The sequence below is a fragment of the Phycodurus eques genome, chromosome 11 (genome assembly GCF_024500275.1).
Source record: "Phycodurus eques isolate BA_2022a chromosome 11, UOR_Pequ_1.1, whole genome shotgun sequence".
NCBI classification, from domain to species: domain Eukaryota; kingdom Metazoa; phylum Chordata; class Actinopteri; order Syngnathiformes; family Syngnathidae; genus Phycodurus; species Phycodurus eques.
The window spans coordinates 2,306,676-2,326,802 of record NC_084535.1 but is presented as its reverse complement, the minus strand read 5'-3'; the positions used below and the strand labels follow the sequence as shown (position 1 = coordinate 2,326,802).

At 48.8% G+C, this 20,127-nt stretch overlaps 3 protein-coding genes across 5 annotated transcripts; 1 reads left to right on the top strand and 2 right to left on the bottom strand.

The window, feature by feature from the left end:
- Positions 1 to 144: 144 nt before the first annotated feature.
- Positions 145 to 3,904, bottom strand: prmt7 (protein arginine methyltransferase 7). The gene is made up of 2 exons (XM_061689639.1): positions 2,494 to 3,904; positions 145 to 2,405 (listed from the first exon to the last, which is right to left on the bottom strand). The coding sequence occupies exon 2, from the start codon at positions 2,373 to 2,375 to the stop codon at positions 333 to 335; it is 2,043 nt and encodes a 680-aa protein (XP_061545623.1). The 5' UTR covers positions 2,376 to 2,405; positions 2,494 to 3,904; the 3' UTR covers positions 145 to 332.
- On the top strand, positions 2,967 to 14,811 carry pdxkb (pyridoxal (pyridoxine, vitamin B6) kinase b). Of its 3 annotated transcripts, XM_061689640.1 has the most exons (12): positions 2,968 to 3,166; positions 3,691 to 3,810; positions 6,421 to 6,475; positions 7,928 to 8,032; positions 8,111 to 8,194; positions 8,277 to 8,311; positions 8,388 to 8,473; positions 8,890 to 8,935; positions 9,013 to 9,124; positions 9,188 to 9,324; positions 9,611 to 9,677; positions 10,703 to 14,811. In XM_061689640.1, exons 2-12 carry the CDS (start codon positions 3,730 to 3,732, stop codon positions 10,816 to 10,818), a joined length of 924 nt encoding a protein of 307 aa, XP_061545624.1. In that variant the 5' UTR covers positions 2,968 to 3,166; positions 3,691 to 3,729; the 3' UTR covers positions 10,819 to 14,811. The 3 variants fall into 3 exon arrangements, with proteins under 3 accessions (XP_061545626.1, XP_061545624.1, XP_061545627.1); XM_061689642.1 differs by lacking the exon at positions 7,928 to 8,032 and having other exon boundaries at positions 2,967 to 3,166; XM_061689643.1 differs by lacking the exon at positions 2,968 to 3,166 and having other exon boundaries at positions 3,557 to 3,810.
- On the bottom strand, positions 14,421 to 19,557 carry LOC133410069 (beta-1,4-galactosyltransferase 3-like). The gene is made up of 7 exons (XM_061690808.1): positions 19,462 to 19,557; positions 18,242 to 18,434; positions 17,919 to 18,160; positions 17,482 to 17,672; positions 17,289 to 17,411; positions 16,638 to 16,742; positions 14,421 to 16,572 (listed from the first exon to the last, which is right to left on the bottom strand). The coding sequence occupies exons 1-7, from the start codon at positions 19,555 to 19,557 to the stop codon at positions 16,440 to 16,442; spliced, it is 1,083 nt and encodes a 360-aa protein (XP_061546792.1). The 3' UTR covers positions 14,421 to 16,439.
- Between the last annotated feature and the right edge of the window lie 570 nt (positions 19,558 to 20,127).

The window sequence follows — 20,127 nt, the reverse complement described above, 5'->3', positions numbered from 1 at the left end:
TTACTCTTTCCCAACTAATGCGAAACAACACAACATTTTGAAAAGTCTGCGATCCGCAACACGCGGAACGTCGCGTGGCCGAACCCGGGCAACATGTCAGCCGACTTCCCGTGTACGGCGCAAAAAAACAGGTTGATGACACGATTGTTTTGAAACCCAAACTTTTTATTTACGGAGGATGTTTTCAAACGAAAGTTGTCGTGTAAATCGTTTCTTTCTACAAAAGACACGGTAGACGTTTCAAGAAACGGTCCCGTTCGCCGATCCCCCGCAGCGCGCCTCGACCCGTTTTTGCCAAATGCCAAAGTTCCTCGCGCTTCTTTTGCTCCATCTCAACGAGACTCGATATTGAAGTCCATCGTGACGTCTCCTGAAGCGGGTTCAAATTTGACGTCGTAAACCACGGCGGCTCCGCCGTCGCCCGAGCTCTCCCGCGCGGATCGGAAGAAGTACACGCCCTGTTTCCTGTGCCGACTCCACTCGCAGCCGCCCCGCTCGTCGACCGGTCGCCTCAAACCCTCGCTGACCGAGATGTCCGGGCTCAGGCTGTACTCCAACCACGCGGCTACGCCGTGGCAGCGGCCGCTCCTCACCAACGGTAGAGAACCGCGGCCGACGATAGGCCGCCGAGGGACGCGGCGCGTGAAGTCGAAGGTCATGACGGCTGCGGACGGAGTCAGAGCGCGACAGGGATACTCCCAGAGCGGGTGGGGCTCGGCCTCGCGGGCCTCGCGCAAATCCAGCGATTTCTGGATCATTTCGTCCATCGGCGTGACATCGAATCCCTCGCACGTAACGCACGGAGCGCGTATCCTCCACAAATCCCGGAACTCTACGGCCACCATGTGAAGAGTGGCGGAGCGGGGCAAGATGGCGGCATCGGGTCGGAGAAGGCCCGCCAGGGCGCTGCGACAGTACCAAAAGTACAGCGAGTGCCAAGGCAGAAGGCTCGTGCAGAAGTAGGGCTCGCCTATCAGCAGCGAGATCTGCTCTCCTCCCAAATGTTCGCGGGTCAGCTGCTCGGGCGCGACGTCCAGCAGCTCCACTCGTCCTCCCAGCGAGTTGGCCTCCAGCAGCTGCTCCATCACCCGTTTGCTCATGCTGAACTTTTCCAAACTCAACACCTTTTTGGCCCCCAGCAGATGAGCAAACACAGGAAGAAGACTTCCGTCGCTCACTCCGACACAGACGCCGTCCTCCTTCACAACGCCGCGCAGCGCGCTGACGTAGCGCTCTGTGCGAACTTCGTCGTTCAGTTCACCGAATCGCGCTCGCGTCCACGCCAGGTGGGCCTGGCACGTACAAGACGGCCTGGAGAGAACGGCGTCGCGGCCGCGAGACCCGAGGCCGTACCACAGACTGTAGTCGTCGTGGCACACGACCAGACTCAGATCTTGACCTTCGGCCACCTCGCGCTCCTCAGGCAGGAAGTACACGCTCTGCATCCAGTGGTCTCGCCACGGAGCCGTCTTCGGCCGCGGGTACGTCCAGCCGGGCGCCACGGTGCACACGATGCCGCCGCCGGGATCCATGTCCAGGTCCCACCAGGAGAGCACCGCTTGAGCCCGACCGCCGGTCCGAGCCGCAAAGCGCGAGGAGTAGGACCGGGGGGCGCCGCTGACGGGCTTACTGAAGTCCACGGCGAACATGGCGCAGACGGGGCTCAAAGCGGTGAAGCTCCGGGGCGAAATCTGGCTGAGCTGAATGTCGCACACCGAATGAGCGCCGCTGCAGTCGCCCACGGCCGGCGGAGGCAGCACCCGGCTGCCCTGCACCTCTACCGGCCGCAGCCGGGCCCAGCTCCAGAACAGCTGCGACTCCACCAGCTGGGCGTAGACGGTGGCCCGGTGAGGGACGGCCTCGCAGCCCTCCCGGACCAGCTTCCGGTGCGCGTGTTCGTAGCTGGGCAGAGCCCCTTCGCCGATCAGCTCCGTGTCGAACAGTTCTGTGATGAGGACGTTGGCCTTCGTTTCCATGTCTTCGCCCGGGCCCACGGTAACGTCCGTGGAGTGTTTGTTGATGACCTTGATCTTGTCCGCGAAGCCGTTTTTCTCCACAATGCACTTGGCGGCGGCCGCCATGGGCTCGAAAACCTCCACGGCGTAGCACAAGTCGGCTCCAGCTGTAACAGCCATCATGGACAGTAGGCCGGTTCCTGTTCCGATGTCCAGGACGATGACTTTCTCACCCCGAGCGCGCACACGGGCCACAGCGGCCCTGATGCCCCGGTAGTACTTGTCGTTCCTGTCGCGGTCGTGCAGCATGTCGGCGTAGCGTGACCTGGCGATCTCCTGGTGGTGGTCGTACTCTTCGCTCTCCTCCGCGCAGTCAAAACCCGCAACGGGCAGGCTGGCTCGTCCGCAGAACGCCTTCATTTCTGCCACAGTTACTTCGACAATTGCCCACTTTGTATACAGCAAACACGACCCGCGGTTACATTCCAAAGTCTTAACTCCACAAATGGTGCATTAACGCCGCGGGAGCAGCCATTACCTTCCTTCTCCCTTTCCGCCCTTTCACGTGTTTGAATGACCGGGACACAGATATGAAGAGATAGAAACGACACGCCCCTTTTTTAGCTGCGTGTCTCCGACGACGCTAAGCTAGGAGGGTCAAAGTGGCCAGTGCGTGTGTGCAAAGCAAGAAACATTATATCAAAGCAATGCGGGTACATTGTGGCGCATACGGTTGCGTACAACAATGTACAATTGCGACAAGGGAAGTTTCACAGGTAAAATGTATTTTTTTAGGGGGGGCGCTTTTTTATAGTCTTTATCGATAGCGCACGCGCTGGCGTTAACAAGACGACAAACCTAAGAACATCGGTTGAGAAATGAGCAAGTTACGACTAAATTTCAATGTACAAGTATTACTTTCATGGTTACGTCGACCTTCCCAACATGGCCGTAACGTAGGCACGTCGGTTAGTCGGTATGCCTCAGAGCGCTGGCTTATCTAGTCGTTTTATCTATAGTGAGCACTGGCCCCTGATGTCCTCCCCATTTTGTAACACCGAAACACACATTGATGATCGCTAATAGTTGCTGTCTTTTAGAATTTCATCGTACATACTTTTACTAAGCCCTACCCGGACGAAAACGTTTTTCTTTCACGTTCAATGTTCGGCCATTGACTTGGGAGCGTCACAGCTTGGCATCCGAACTTTGTGAGTGCTTTTTACGCCCCGTTGACGACAGAACTTATTTCGTAACACCGACCATACATCAAGGTTATTGTCAGCTAATAGTCTTTTAATAGTCTTTTCTCATTAAGCGCCCGTCCGCGCAAAAATGTTTTTTTTTTTTTTCACGTTTTTAAGTTTTGCGTCGAGTTTGGCCACAGCGCATGCGCCATGTCTTCTTCGCCGTTTTACATTGGCGGCTACGCAAAACAGCGCCACACGCAGCATTGGCATACGTAGTGCATCCCTTGGAGTGCATGCCAGTGGTTTTGCGGGGGATATTTCTGTATTGAGCTGCGTCGGGTAACGGGTAAACGGGTAACGTTTACAAACGCTGACATAAATAATAGGTTTTCGCAAGGACGTGATCTTGAATCCGCAGAGGCGGGCGCGCGCGCGCACGCAGGCTCGCCGCCGTCATACGTGCGCGTGACACACGTCGGGTTCAGCATGCAGCTAATATTAAGCTAAATCTGAAATTGTGTCCCCGGCGTTGTTATGCGCTGAAGCCCGCGTCCGTCGTCGTCGGCCGAGCAGCGGGAGCCGCCATGGAGTGCCGCGTCCTGTCCATCCAGAGCCACGTCGTCCGGGGTTACGTGGGCAACAAGAGCGCCTCGTTCCCGTTGCAGGTAGGCGCCAGCTGCCCTCTCGCTTTCCTCGCATCCATGATTGGGGGGACGACGACGACACCTTGACTGACATTTCACGTGTGGTGCTCCCCTTTTCCCAATACCATCCGCAATTCCCGTCGTGACTAACAGAACGCAATGGGAAGTTTCTCGTGTTTGCCAACAAACGAGTCGTGACGTGCCTCGTCCTCATGTTTTTTTTTTCTTTCTTTTTTTCCCCCCTTCCTTCAGTGTGTTGTCACGTGAACGAAACATCCAAGATGATGTTTCGTCTCCCTTCTTGCTGACCCCTGATGACCTTTATTTGATGTTGTCATTGAGGCAGTGATGGAGACAAAGCTCGCGGTTCTCTGACATTGAAACAGACATCAGAGAACAAAGTGTCTTCCAATGTGGCACTGGCGATTTGTTTTTGAGGACGCGAGTGTGTGTGTGTGCGTGCTTACCGAGCGGAACGGGGTTCACGGTGGTGCGGAGATTCGAACTCCGTACCTCGGAACCGTCAGGCAGACGTGTCGACCGCTCGGGTCCTGCGCTGCCCGCTACGATTTTCCCACGGACTCGGCGTTTGCATTATCAAGAGTACTGACAATTAATTTCCTTCCCTAAAATAGGTTCATTGAAATGTATTTATTACATTTTTGTTTTCAAATGATTGATTAATTTAATATTCATAATAAAATAAATGCATTTTTAATGAAACATTTGTATACATGGATTCAACATTTAATTTGATCCATCGACTTTTTGTTTTGTTTTTTTGGTTAGCCTAATAGCATCATTGTCATTTTGAACTTGCTATTACCAAATCAATGCTAAAAGTCAAGCGCTTGCTAAAAATAGTTTATTTTTTTCTTGGTTTCCAAAAGTGTTCCGCTATGACTTCGGCAACTTGTGGAGTCGTACGATGAATGTTGCATTGATGTCGCAGAAATGGCAAACCGAAAAAATCGGACGAACCGCACGTTGTATTTTTTACCCTTCTCCAGATTGACACCATTTTCGTCTAAGTCGCATGATAAAGTTCTGCAGTTTTCCTCATCGTAGGTAATACTGCAGTGCTTCTCAACCTTTATGCAGCCAGCGTAAAATATGTTCATATTTTACACTAGAGACCAATCTCATGACACACCGCCAAACAAAAACGTCCCAAAAAGGCGATAGCGTACACGTGTTAGTTATTTACCTTCTGACATCGAATTGTTCTGCCTGTCACTACGTGTCGCTCCCATAGTTGAAGAAAGATGCATTATTTTGGAGTCAGCCAGTCCTCCCTTAAACGTCGCCAGTTAGCTCAACCCTTAAGTGGAGCGCGCGAGAGGGAGCGCGGAGCTTCAATTGGCTCAGGTCAGCTGACCAAGCGCTTGTGGAGGTCCCCGAGTCCCGGCGGAAGCTGGAGCTTGTTGTGTTGGAATATTCCAGAAGCCCCCTCACTGTCCTTTTTTAAAACTCCTCTTAAAAGCCCTTTTTTTTAAATTATTATTATAATAAAGTAAAGTACAGTACAGTACGTGGACGACATTTGCTCAGCGGGCCGTGAAAGTGAGCGTCGTAGCCCGTTAGGATTTCTGCTGTTGATGGCGTGACTGTAACGGGCGCTGGGCGCTTTGCTGGATGATGATGATGATAATGATGATTCTGTCCTCCGTCCCGCTGTGGCCAGAAGTGCTTCCATCTATTTGGTGCTCTGTCGGCGCCTCGGGACGTTCGGGAAGCTCGGGAGCGCGTTCAACTTGTTACGTCCGATTGATTCTCTTTGCGCCCGCTAATGTGCAAATAATGCTCTTTATATGGAAGGACGACAAAAGAAGGTTTTAGGGATGGGAAGAAGGAAGGAAGGATGCAGGAATCAAAAAGGTGTGATGGATGGATGGCAGAAAAGGAGTTCTAAGCAAAGGGGGAAGGGGTGCAAAAATAAAAAAGCTGCTCGGAGGGAAGGAAGGCAAAAAGAAAGGTAGAGGAAAGGTAGGAAATAGAAAAAAGCAAGAAGGAAGGCAGAAAAGCAGGTTGGAAGGAAGAATGCATGAATTAAAAAAAGAACCGCTGTAGTGGAAGGAAGGAAGGAAGGAAGGAAGAAAGAAAGAAGGTCCTGATGGAAGGAAGGCAGGAAGTAAAGAAGGACATCAGGGTGGAAAAGGGTGCCAGGAAAAAAAACCTGTACGTGTAATCAAATGAAAACGCTGTGAAACGTACACCTAATTTCGCCCACGTCATGCAACGTATAAATGCAAATAAAGTTTTCGCATTACGCAAGCCAAGATATGCTCGGAAAGGATTGCGGCGTGCGTTGGAAAAGTGCAGCAGGGCAGCGCACAATTTCGAAGGCAAACAAAGCGACGAGAAGGTCACGGAGAGCAAACGGGTCGTCCGTTTGACTTTGTCGTCGTTGTTTTAAACCTTCATCATCGAGCCATCGCGATAACAACCCAGCCAACGCCACCGAGGAGATTTCTGATGAATGTTTTGGGGTTTTTTCCCCTCCCCCAATCGTCGGTGTGCGGTGCCATTCATGTTTCACCAATTCAAATTTGAATCTTTACCTAATAACCAGAAGAGGAAAAAATCATCTGTGCCACTTGTGACCCTATGCGCATGTTTGTCGCCTTGCAGGTTTTGGGCTTCGAGGTGGACTCCATCAACTCGGTGCAGTTCTCCAACCACACAGGTAACATCGCTTTCGACGTTTTCCCAAAAAAAAAAAAAAAAAAAAAAAACCCAAAACGCAACAATCCCATTCGTACACGAGCCGCCGATAGTCACTCAACGCGCGTAACAGTCAGCCAACGCGACGCTCTCGTTGGCTGACGCCCACGTCGCTCGCCGGGCTTTTGCATTTTAAAGCCATACACGCTAAAAGTCACACATGCTACAATAACCGCACCTCTCACCAAACGTTATTGGGCCGATTACCCGATGAATCGACGGGATAATCGGCAGAACCCCGATTATTTTGTACATTCCGTGGGGGTCGTTTTCCGTCAGATTTTGGCGGGAAGCCGCACACGCGGCCTTCATCGAGCTTCCCGATTGGCTACGGTTGCAGTTCACGTCTCGATGGCCGAGTCCGCGGCGAGGCCCGACTTGGTGTTGACCGCACGCAAGGATTTGCCATCGAAAATATTCAACAGGTTTGACATTTACAATGAAGTGTAATTGCTCAGGATCAATTAATTTGAATTGTAAATAATAATTATTAGATATTAATAATAATTAGAATAATGTTGACATCCTAATCAAGAAATCATGTGCATTTTTGTGAAATAGTACATTCTGAAATTAACGGATAGCGATAATAGTAAAATATGGGCATTCAAAATATGCTATGGCTTAAAGAACTTCTACATTCTGGGCTGTTAACCGTGACAGCAACGTGGGGAAAAAAAACGGATTTTGATAATTAGCAGCGCTGTTAATTGAGGCCGGCAGCGGGGGCTCCTCGAATCCACTTCGTGAGCGGTTGGGCTTGTGTTGCTGAATGCACTCAGCAGGCAGAGGCCTGAAATGGAGATAAGGAGGCGGGAGGAGCCGGACGATGACGACGTCGGTTGCGATGACGCACGCTCACGCAAGCACGCGGGAACGACCCTCTGCCTTCCCCCTGCCGTGTTGCCTAGCGACCGCAACCCCCCCCCCCCCCCCCCCAAAACACGTGACCCGCCTGTGACTCACCTGGAGCTGCGACAACAGCCTGCAGCAGACCGACGTGCGCGCACACGCACGCAGTCAATGCGAGCCCATTTGAAGTCAAATATTTATCTCATTTTCTTTTTCAGTGTCTCCTTTGTGTGTGCTTGTGTTTCTGTGACGTTAGTGTGTGTCCCCGTTTGTGTGTCCATCCATCCATCCATCCGTCCGTGTGTGCCCCTCCGTTTGTGTGTGTGTCTGTCTGTTCACCCGGCCGTGTGTGCCTCTCTGTGTGTGTGTGTGTGCGCGTGTCCGTCTGTCCGTGAGTGTGTGTGCGTATACAAACGTTTGTGTATGCGTGTCCTTCCATGTATATCCGCACGTATCAAATTTGAAACAACAAATCATCGTGTTGCGCATTTGCCGTCTGCCAATGAATGTTTACACGGTGGCGGTGCGTTCAAGGACCGTGTGTGCGCGCCCTCTTCTTCAGGCTATTCCCACTGGAAGGGCCAAGTGTTGACGGCCGACGAGCTGCACGTTCTCTACGAAGGCATCAAGCTGAACAACGTGCACCAGTACGATTACGTCCTCACAGGTGCGCGCAGGCGGGTGGTCGTCAAGGACGCGTTTGTTGCGTGTTTTGAGGCATATCGTGCGTGCGTGTTGTGTTCAGGGTACACCAGGGACACGTCCTTCCTGGAGATGGTGGTGGATATCGTTCAGGAGCTAAAGAGAGCCAATCCGAACTTGGTGTACGGTGAGCGTTCACTTCTCTTCTCGGGAATTCTTGGATCGCACAAAAGAGCCGTGTGGATTTGTGTGTGTTTTTGTGGTTTCAGTGTGCGACCCGGTGCTCGGTGACCACGGATCCATGGTGGGTTGTGAGTGCTTTGTGTGTGTGTGTGCGCGCGTGTTTTGTGTTCACGCTACGCCTGTAAATGTCTTTCCAGTACGTCCCTCAGAATCTGTATCCGGTGTACAAGAACAAGGTGGTTCCCGTTGCTGACATCATCACCCCCAACCAGTTTGAGGCCGAGTGAGTTAGCGCCACCGAGGAGCTCCAAGTCGCCGTCGTTGCGGTTGATTGTTTATTTTTTCGTGACACTTTCTGTCAACTTTGGTTTGATACATCAATCGTAATTTTCAATGGTCGGTTCCGAAGATGTTTACAATAAACTCCGAGCGGAAGGTGAACACTCGTTGATGGCTGCATACGATTATGAAAAAAAAAAAAAAAGAATAAATGCGTTGCTCATAATGGATGAGGCAGCAAAGCGGGTGGGTGCCGGCTAGATCTGGTTGTAATTTGTGCTCTTATCTGATATTATTGGCTAAGACGAGACATTTCCTTTTTTGAGTTGAACCACCGAAAGGAATTTGGTTATGCACAAATGTATTCAAATTTATTTGGATGCCCGCGCCTGGCACTACTTATCGCCTCGCTCGTTTCAGACTGTTGACGGGGAAGAACATCAGCACGGAGAAAGATGCCGTAGAGGTGAGAAACGTCTTATTCGTCACGTGACCTCTCTAGCGCTGAACAAAGTGATTTGAACGTTTGCGTTTGGTGCGCAGGTGATGGACCTGCTGCACGCCATGGGCCCGGACACGGTGGTCATCACCTCCTCTGATTTGCCCTCCAGACTGGGCGATCGCTTCCTGGTGTCGCTGGGCAGCCAGCGTCACGGTGGGTGTCGTGTTTTTGAGCTGCGCTCAAGGAAGCGACACTCAATTCTTCCTCTGCGTTCAGTTCGACCCGACGGCAGCAGGACGACGCAGAGGGTCAGAATAGAAGTTCCCAAAGTGGACGCCGTCTTTGTCGGAACCGGCGACTTGTTTGCCGCTATGCTGCTGGCGTGGACGCACCACTACCCGAATGATCTCAAGGTGCATCCGCACACCCTAGTGACGACAAAAGTATCGGGACACAGGCGAGCGGGGAAGTGGCAGTAAAACAGGCCGAATTCCAGATGAGGCAGTGCAAAAGATGTGGTCTAACCAAATGCCAGACTAGAACATCTTCCCAGAAAAATGGAAGATCGTATGGGTGCGGTCTCCACATATCTTCACTTTTCACTCCCGCAAGGTGTCCCAATACTTCTGCGTAGCGTCTTTAGAAAATCCTCGCCCCGACTTCAATATGTTTGTCTTCCCTGCTCCCCTCGTCCATCAGACGGCTTGTGAGAAAACGTTTTCGGTGATGCATCACGTCATCCAGAGGACCATATCGTACGCTCACGGTAAGCAATACCTTCTCCACCAGTAGCTGGCGCCCACGAGCCCCCCGAGGGTGTTTTGAACGGATCCTTGAATGTGATGTGACGCGGACGTGTACCTCTGCTTCGTAACAAACTGGTGGGTTGCCAGCTTCGAGCGCACAACAGTGTCATCAGTCTTTTTGTTTTCTTTTTTTTTTTTTTTTTAGAGACTGAACCAGGGGTGTCAAAGTCATTGTTGTCACGGGCCACATCGTAGTGATGACTTTCCTCGGCGGAAATCCATATAAATGAAAGATTACGTCATATAATTACACACACTACACACAACACGTTGATGAACAAACAGTTTTGAAATCAGGAGCCTATAAAAACATGTTTATTAACCATTACGTTTCTTTTCACAGGGGGATTGGTAACAAAAAAAATGCTTGCAAATATCTCAATGTTGCTACACCAGAACACAATGAGCAATTTTGAGCAACACATGTAGACAGACAAAATAACAATATTTACGGGCTTATATTCCATCTGGCTAAACACAACCAATATTACTGCAGCTTACTCAGCCTAGAATGGACCCATTTTGTGTATTATAGTGCCCCCTGGTGGTCAAAACATGCACACCAGAAGGAGCAGCAAACTGTCAATGGACATTCAAGCATGAAACCATGATGCACAAACTGTTTATTTCTTTATATTCTATGTAATGATGTCATTAATGTCCATTTTTATGAAGTGCAACATTGTAGAGTGCCATTTCTCTTTTTAAAACACACGACCCAAAAATGTGTTGGTGTCTTTTGTGGGGCTGGAAGAGATGAATTGCATTTGCATTCATTTCGGTGGGGAACGAGCGTGGTCGCGGAGCAAATATCCGTTTCAAATGTGAACAGACGAGACTTGTCAAAAGATGTCCTCCAAGCCAAAGTCAAGCTGAGCCGTTCCTACGTTTTTGCCGAGCGAGTCCCAAAATAGTCTTGACTCGAGTCAAGTCATGTGAGCGAGTCCTGACCGGCTTCTCCACGTCTCTCTCTCTCTCTCATCAGAACTAGCAGGTCCCGGTCGGCGGCCCAGCCCGCCCCAGCTGGAGCTGCGGATGGTCCAGAGCAAAGCGGACATAGAAGACCCCGCCATCGTGACGGAGGCCACCGTCATATCGTAACGACCGCCAGCCTCCCGTCTCCGTCAAAGGTCATTTTGAAACTCATCAACCCGTTCCGTCCTCTGACCATTTTTAGCGCTCCCGACAAGCCATTAGCCTCCGCGCGAAGCCGCAGATGGACAAGAAGTGTAGACAGCTTTAAGGCGGGGGGGGGGGGAGAAAAAAAAAAAAAAAAAAAACATGAGACGCACTGTGTGTGGTCTGAAATTGGGCATCTGTGGCTCCACTCCCTTCCACACGTCTTTTAGCAGTGATGTCATGGTGACCAACTCCCCCAGAAAATACGACAAAGGGGAAAAAACCCCCCGCACAATGTAAAGTTGATGTATAGATGTTGTACTATAACTGTATTGGCGCATCTGTATGATAGCTCAACTGTCTATTGGACCATCATGTGCTACTCAACGACACGCTCATATCTGACGCCACTTATCAAATATTTTGGGATACTGCACTGACCTCCATCGCTCTTACTGCACCCCACGGTACGGGGTCATCACTTCGCGTTCTCTTTTTTAGAGACGTCCAACAATCGGGCGCTTGCTGACGTTGATGGGGGAAAAAAAGAAAAAAAATCGGTATGTGTGTACTCCGCTAAGTTACTTCAAGCTAACATCAGCTGAAAACACTGCATATCTGATATTTTTACACTTTCGCCAGATATGATGTTTATTATTTCTTGCTTTCTTGACGAACGTTATCTCATGAAAAACATGAACGGTTTTGGCTCAAAAGTCCAAAACCTGAAAATCTAATCGGAGGTGATGTGAGGAGAGAGAGAAAAAAAAATCATTCCATCTTGCAATAATGTTATAAATATATATCTGGAGTTGTACTAGTTATGTCAATGTCTTGATGTCACAATTTGAAAACAGACGCCATCTCGCGAGCTGGCTTGAAACATTCCAATAATGTCTTCCTCAAAACGGAGGACGTCTTTTAAAGTGACCACAATGCCATGAAGCAGTTTTTGGTTCTTGTTGTTGTCTGCCGTCTTTGATATTCTCAAGTTTGTCTCTTCTGTAAATACTTAAATATATCTTAACTATATTTCCTGTGCACTATTGTTTTCATGCGAAACTTAACACCGAGCCTCTTTGGACGACGTTGCTAACCAAAACAGCAGCATCGAGCGACACGCTCAAACTGTTACTTTTTTTTTTTTTTTTAATTAATTCAAGCGTGGAGTCCCGGTCCATGTTGTAAACAAAGATTTTCTTGTGCAGTATTAAAGTTACGTGAAGACAATTAAGTATAGGAAAATAGGTATCGCTTTCACGTACTTCCTTGACACCAATTCCCATTTAGACTGGGCGTTTGCACCATCTTGTGGCAACTTGTTTATAAAAAAAAAAAAAAAAAAAACATAAATAGGAGAACTCTTTTTCCTGAATAGCGAGCTAGGTAGGGATCGGTCCAACAGAAAAAAACCCCGCAAATAAATGTCCATTTGTGAATATGGAACCACAACTAGGCGGGTGATTGCTGGAGACCTGGCCACCACGTCGATGACCCCAAGGGCCACGTGAGTCGCCCGTGGGCCTGTTCTCAAAATTGCTCAGCGGTGATGAGACATTGTGATTTCCTAAGGATGTTGTAGAAGTGATCATTCGAAAATGTGGACACTGGCAGAGATTTATAGAAATCAATAACAGTTTAACAGTTTGCTAATTATTGTGAGAAATCATTAACATGATCAGTGTCTTATCAATCGCTGTTAATGTTAACATATCATAACAACATACATTATTATGCAAGGCAATTTAAGCAAATGTGTTATTCCAGAAGTGTGTATCAAACTGGTGACCCGTCGCATTAATCAATGCAGTTGCTTCAGTTTCAAAAGGTTGGTGAAACTTGCTGTTGTACCTTCTGCCATCTGGTGGCAAAGCATTGAACTGGAACAGATAGATGAACACAGTTACTGTCCCACCAAGTACAGATTTCGTGATTCATCGGTTCCAGAAATTCGGACTAAAACTGAATCATATGAAAATCGAAGCACTATTTCCCATAGGGAATAATATAAATCCAAGGAATCCCTTCCCGTCTGGCACAAATATTGACCCAAAAATAAATTTGCTCGAGAATAACTACATTTCTACATAGTGAAAACACTTTGAAATAAATGTAAATGTCGAATGAAGTGTACAAATGAACTTTGAAACACACCTTTATTAAAGACCAAAAAGTGGCCAAAAAGCGGTTTCACTGTATGTGAAGTAGGATGATTCGCTGCAGCACACCTGCTGATTTCGATCACTGCTATCGTGGATGTGCCCCCCCCCCCCCATCTGCACCTGAGTAAATATCTTGCAGCCACTATTGGAGGCGATGCGGTGTTTTTTTTGGTAGGTGCTAACAATTGCGCTGACTGCACTTAGCAACAAGACAATAGACAAATAAAATGTATTCTCGTGTTCCTTTTTCAAACGGTGTGCTAACTTTGTACCGGTAATCGTGCGGTGACTCGTCAAGCTGCTTTTAGCTCAGTTTCACGCATATCTCGATCAGCTTGTATGCTCGTCCGTCTTTTTGACTGCAGTGTCTTAGCTTCCTGCTCGCCAAGCAGGCGGCCACGTTGATCGGTCCAAATGTCGACCTGTTGTGTCTTTTCGAGACTGTGTGCGTGTGTTTTTGTGTGTATTTCTATTCATGAATGGTCACAGGGTTGCGCGTGCGTGTGATGCAAACGACGAAAACAAAATACTACTGCAAATGTGGCCAACTGAGAACAAATTGGTGTGAGCGAGCACTTTGGTGAACAGGAAGAAACCTGGACCGCAACCCGGTCGGGGTGTTTGCGGACATCTGCCTCCACCGCTCTGGCTTAGCAGAGCTAGATGATACATCTCGGAGCAGTTGCGGTGGTGGTGGTGAAGAATTGGAGCTTGGAAAATAGTCAAATGATATTTTAGCACTTATTTTCACATTATCTTGAATAATGTCATTACTATTTGCTTTTTGTAATGAGATTTTTGTAAAAAAAAAAAAATAATAGAAAAAAAAATAGATTTTATTTTCCTGTCGTTTGTTGATTGCAGCTTCGGCGTTCCGAAAGTGTATCGTTAGCCTAATAGCATCATTGCCTAAGTCAGTGGTACCGCCGAGAAAAAAACCCAATTTGCTTTCTAAGTCCCACCGTAATGACCAACATTAAAATCCAGTTGCAGTAAAGTGTTCAGCAAAAAGGAGAAGTTTTATCCCTAAAAAAAAAAAAAAAAAAAGCCACTGTAACAATGTGCACAGCGAGAATATTAAACACAATCAGTTAAATAGAAATTGTACTTAAAAAATAAAAAAATATATATCGTACTTAAAAGTTAAATACAACTGAACTGCACTATTTTTTTTTTAAGTAAAAAAGCATAAACTGCATGCATAGCTCCAAGCTTCCTTCTAATTATATTTGGTTCGATTTCCTGTTTTAGTTGCCTCAAATTACACGTTCAAAAAACATATATAGCAAGCATTAGTAGTTGTTATTGATACTGCGTGTAACAGAAAGTTAAAAATGGCTTGAGCAATGATGCGGTTTGGCAAACAGTATGTCGAGCTTTGAGTATGTTGAAGAGGACAATCGTCGTAGGATGTTACTCGAGTGTTGCGATGCCTCGCGTCCGGCGCTCACGTGGAGTTTCATTAATATGCAGAAGAAGCACAAATGATTGACGAGACAGGTCTTTATATCGATGTTTGTTCTCGAAAAAGATCAACATTTGGCCTCCTCTTGAAATGGCGTGGAAAAACAAAACATAGTGCAGAAGGAAGCACTTTTTAGTCGATGTCATTTCCTTGCCGTGTGTGATTTTGCTGTGGAACATTTAAAACCAGAAAATGCAAAACAAAAATATGTGATGCACAGAATATAATATGTTAGTTACAGAGAAGTATTAAGCAACTGGTCAATGTTTTTGTCTTAATGTGTAACAACATTTCAATGTGCCCCCGTTTTGACCCGCACACCATCATCTCTGCCAACTTGTTTTGAAGTTCTTGGTGGCCAAAAACAAGACGACAAATGTATTAATCATTGTTTGGTAACTGTTTTTAGTGCTATGTTTTTGCAGTCTTTTCTACCATGTTACAATACAAGATTGTAGTGTACAAATTCACATTTTGGAAAGTATAAATATATATATATATATATATATATATATGACAAATGTATGTTCTAATGCAATAAAGACAAAACGAAGAATTCTAAATATGACGCTTGTATTATGTGGTGTGTTGAACAGCAATCGGTGACGTCGCCTAGCCCGACCCATAAAAGACGTTCGCCGCCTTTCGGAGGAAACGGATTCCACACGTTGATGTTGTAAAGAAAAGAATTGAACTTTGCCACTGTCACAGAAACAATTCCAATCAGCTCACAATTTTCCGCGTTGAAATAATAGTAATAAATAAATAAATAAAAAGACAAACGCAATCATCGACGGACACATTATAGAACCGACAATTGTTTCAATTGGGGGAACAAACCATATTATTATGGTAGTTGTGCGGTTGTTTTTCTTTTTGTTTTTCAGGTTTGAGCGAGCCTTAGCCTGCTTGCGCCGTAACCTCGCGTTTCCGGTCATTTGTGGCAGGATCACAGCGGCAGCGCCACATACAGGTTTGTCATATCAACTACGCCACTTTGGGTCGTTTTGGGCGTTTTGTGCATTCGTCGAATATTTCCTAATACGACTCCGTGAGGTCACTTTTCACGCATCCCAACGAATTTGTTTGGTTTAGGCCACAATCGTTGATTGGCGTGTACTTTAACTTCCTACATGTTTGTGTCATCAGCCAAAAGGATACATTTCAAGGAGTTTCATACATTGCAAATAACATTTATGTACGTGTTGGATAAGATTGGTCCCAGCATTGACCCTTGTGGGACGCCACACACGATGTCCTAACATTCTGACTACAGCCATCAATCATCACAAATTGCCTCGTCTTCAAATAACTCCTCACCCAATTCAAAGCTCCCCCGACCCGAGTCCCCGAATTTCATTGTGAATACATTGTAATTGACTGTATCAAATGCTTTTTCAAGTCTATCGACGTACCAATCATTTTTTTTGTTGTCCATGGACTTTGCAATTTCATCTATGAGTTCTGCTCGTGCTGTACGCCGTTTGCAATCGATGAGTAATTTGTGTTTGTCTATACATTTACATAATCTACTATTAAAACGTTTTCCAGGATTTTCGAGAATTGTCGAAGCAAGAGAAATTGATCGATAATTTGTGAAGTTGTGGATGTAACCAGTTTGGAACGCTGATATTTGGGCTGCTTTCATTTATTCGGGAAATTTAGAATGACAGGTTACAGATGTGCGCTAGTGGTTTCGAGATGCGACCTTTATGACCTTTTGTAAGTTTTCATTTTGCATTTGTTTACGTCTGTAATTTCTTTTTCATCAACAGGATCGAGGTACATTGAACTAGCGTTGGTTGAGTTAGGGATGGTATCCGCCATATGTTTTTTTTTTTTTCCCGCTAAAGTTGGTCCAATGCTTGCAAAATAGTTCTGAAACAGTTTTTTTATGGTGCAGATCACGTTTTCCCCCCCACCCACACACACACGGCGACATTTCACATCAGTGTTTGTTTGTCATTTGGCCAGAATTACGGCTTCTCTCCGACGTCGACCGTGAGGTTCGTGTAGAGAGGTCGGAGGTCTTTGGAGACGAGTTTGTAGGTCAGGGTGTTGAGGCCGTCGGAGCGCCAGTCGCGTCCGGTCCTTTTCAGGAGGTCAAACCTGGAACGTTCGCGCAGTTTCACGTCAAAGGTCCATTACGAACGCGACTAAGATGACTCCCTTACCTCTGCGGGTTGGGCTCATTCCCTCGGTCTCGTCCGTGCTTGATCATTCTGTAGCGAGCGATGGCCACTGGGGGGCGCACAACCTTCATGCCGGACAGAGCCACTCTGGTTGCGCAGCAGCCAATCGAGAGAGAGAGAGAGCAGAAATCGGTCAACAAGATTCAAGACCGGCTGCTCTGATCGCTAACGGCGCCGGCGCAATTGCTCAGCGCGCCCTCTTCTCTCTTCTGACGAATGGCAACATCCCGTCTCTGGTCGAGGCAGATGGCCGCCCCCCCAAAGAGGGCTCCCCCTCTTCGCGTTACTGCCAAAGCCGTCGGCTGGACGCGTCGAGTCGGGTTTCACGGGTGCGGTCCGGAAGCCGCTGCGGCCGTCGCCGACCTTTATTGAGCCAATTAAGGCACAAATTTGCCGTCGAAAAATCTCACGGCAAACCAACGAACCAAAATGGCCGTCACGATGCGTCTCTGGCGTAGATGGAGGAACTGATAGATTACGTGTTGGAAATCCATCGTTTTCTAAACAATTACAGGAAGTGAAATCGGAGCAGGCGGCACAGTGGGTGACTGGTTAGCACATCTGCCTCACAGTTCTGAGGAGGAGAGGCGAGCGAAGCCGAAGGGCACCGAGCGCGGCGCGCCAACTTTGTACCTGTTCCCCAAATCGTCATCCTCTCCGCCCCAGCCCCAAAACTTGTTGGAGAAGCCGTTGGCCTTCCTGAACTGGTCCGGAGTCAGTGCGACGGCCCCGCCAAAAAGCTGAGGGTACGGCAGCCTAGGAACGAGACGCGGCCAACGTGAGGGTGCAAACGTAATCGGTGTTCTCACTTCCCGGGCGCGCCTACCTGTAAGCAAACTTGTCGACGGCAACAGCCAGGTGTGCGGGATGCTCCCGTTGGCAGGCGTACGTATTGCGGTCGTCCTCGGGCAGCAGGTCGACGTCGTGGAGGACGAGGCAGCTCCAGTCTTCGTCTCGGAGAGCTTCCCGTACGCCGACGTTCAGCAGTTTTCCTCGGTTGAAGGTAGCGTCCCCCCACTGAAACGCAGAAGAAATCGTAGAGGGACTGTTGTTGTTTAGCTAAACAACAGTCGTCCGAGGGCAGCGTCAACTCGAGCTCCTCTTTGAAATGAAGGCTGCGAGAAGATAAGCACGCACGCATTCCCATTTGTCCAACTGAGGCGGACGCAGGCGCCTGTCGTCGTAACGTGATTTTCCGGACGACTCGAGGACGGCTGATTCGAAATGAATGAATGAATGAATTCCAACACAACTTCTGCTCACCTGCTGCACGACGTAGATTCTGTAGCGGATCTGTTGCCTCTGCAGGAACGGATGCAGGAGGTCCAGGAGAGTGCGCAGGTGCTTCAGCCGGTCGCGGTACGGTATCACGACGGCGGTGCGGCACCGAGGTTCGCAGTTCGGCGGCCGGTATAGCCCGCCCGGCGACAGCGCCGACGCCCTTCTCTTCCTGATCTCCTCCAAAGTCGGCAGAAGCGAGGATAGCTGGACGGGCCGAGGCCCAACTGGAAAAGGAACGTTTTTTTTCGATTTTTTTTGTCCGACCGCGGCGGCTCAAAGTGCCTTTGCTGGATTTGCTTCCTCACCCAGCAACGGGGACACAACGGGGCAGCTGGCCGGCGGAAGAGGTGCGGCTCCCGGAGGACAGAGGCCGTAGAGGGCCAAGTAGAGCGCCAAGGTGGCCGCCGCCAGCAGCGAGACCGCAGAGCGCCGGGACCTCGGGAGGCGCCCGTCGCAAGCCATCGGAACTTGGGAAGGAGGACGGCGCCGCATGCGGGGCTGCAGACACGCGCCAGGAGGCACATGTTATTCTTCCGTCATAACAGACATGAGCAAGCACGCGTTCAAAGAATCATGATTTTGCGCACGGGATTCTTCCAAATTCATTTCGTGATCACGACGCTAAGCCGGAGGGAGGCGGAGCCGACGCCCGCGGGCGCGCTACGCCCCGGGCTGGCCTTGCGACAGGCGAGCGACCGTTCCGGGCCGACGGACGCTCCAAATGCTCATTTTGTCATATTGGTTGACAAATCAGTTCAGTTCATTGTTGAAAGCAATAAAAACCTACTTGCACTTGTAAAATAGTTTCTTGTACTCCTCACAACACTCGTGCGCATTTTCAAATGTCTTTTTTTACAACGCTCAATTTACCACGAATGGGGAACGCGAGCGGCCGACTGGTTAGGGCCATCGGTTCTGAGGTCGCGGGGTCGCATCCGGCCTCGCCTGTGTGGATTTTGCGTGTTCTCCTCGTGCCTGCGTGGCTTTTGTCCGGGTTCCCCCCACCTTCATTCAAGACTCTAAATTGTCCGTCGGTGCGAATGGTTGTTCCTTTTATACGTCCCCTGCGATTGGCTCGCGACCAGTTCAGGGAAGAGGTGTGGACTCGAGTCTCATGACTTGGACTCGAGTCACGAATTTGGTGACTTTAGACTCGACTTGACAATATGTTACAGGACTTGAACCGCAACGACTCGTGACCTCGCTTGGACTTGAACCCGCCGGCTCGTCACCAAAGCACTGGGAAACCAACACGTTGTCGCGTTCTCTTCCTGTCGCTGTGTTTTATTACAGGAAAATATGTTATGTAACAACATGGTTTTGAGGATTATTTATTCGATCGATGTGTCCCACGCCATTGCTGCTAATGTGTACTTAGTTGTCATTATCTTTTTAATAGTTTACGCCCTGTTGGGCGCACTGGTAGAAGAATTGACCGCTAACTTGTCGCCCAAAGTCGACTGAGACGGACGCCGGCGCGCCCGCGACCCTTCCGAAGATCCCCTTTTTCCGCACTGCCGCTTACCTGCCCGCGCGCTCGTAGCGAGACCAAACAGACAAATCGAGAAGCGAGAGCGACGGGAGACGAGGCGGCTGACGTCATCAGAGACGAGCCGCGCATTGTAGCGTCACAAAGCCACCTCGGAACAGCTTTTCGTTCGTTTCGATCGACGTGGGCCCCAGCAAGAACATCGAGCGATATTTGGACAACTACTTTATGATGCTCGGTGACACAACAGCCTGGGAAAACTTCGGCAAAATGTCATTCGGATTTTGCGCTGCGTTGCGTTGACGGACGCTTGGAAAAGACACAAGTGCCACTTTTGATGACTTTGTTGCTTTACGATCCGTCATATTTGGCATTTCAGCCCGAAAAAGTGTGCGCCATGAATTTGCGACACCGAACTATCGTAACAAATGAGACTTTGGTACTATTTGGCGCATTGTTTTTTTGCAAATCCGAATCAAACCACGAGCGCTTCGAAACGTCGAAGGTGGGCAAACGCACAGAGCCCGTCGAGGTGACCTAGGCCGTGACGTCATCCGCAGCAGCACTCAAAGGCAGCAAATCCATGTCCGATGACGACTTTTGTCGCTCAAGTCAGCGCATTGGTCCTCCGTCGCCACGCGCACTTTGGCAAAGTTTGAAAAGTGCTTCAAAAAGTCTCCGATTGACCGACAGGCACGCAGC

Bases quoted from the DNA above. Each gene is read 5' to 3' on its own strand.
- prmt7 (XM_061689639.1), bottom strand. From the start codon at position 2,375: ATGAAGGCGTTCTGCGGACGAGCCAGCCTGCCCGTTGCGGGTTTTGAC.
- pdxkb (XM_061689640.1), top strand. From the start codon at position 3,730: ATGGAGTGCCGCGTCCTGTCCATCCAGAGCCACGTCGTCCGGGGTTAC. The intron at 8,195-8,276 runs GTGAGCGTTCAC...TTGTGGTTTCAG, and splicing joins CAATCCGAACTTGGTGTACG to TGTGCGACCCGGTGCTCGGT. The intron at 8,312-8,387 runs GTGGGTTGTGAG...ATGTCTTTCCAG, and splicing joins TCGGTGACCACGGATCCATG to TACGTCCCTCAGAATCTGTA.
- LOC133410069 (XM_061690808.1), bottom strand. From the start codon at position 19,557: ATGCGCGGCTCGTCTCTGATGACGTCAGCCGCCTCGTCTCCCGTCGCT. The intron at 18,435-19,461 runs GTAAGCGGCAGT...GCGTGTCTGCAG, and splicing joins CGCTACGAGCGCGCGGGCAG to CCCCGCATGCGGCGCCGTCC. The intron at 17,412-17,481 runs GTAGGCGCGCCC...TCTCGTTCCTAG, and splicing joins GTCGACAAGTTTGCTTACAG to GCTGCCGTACCCTCAGCTTT.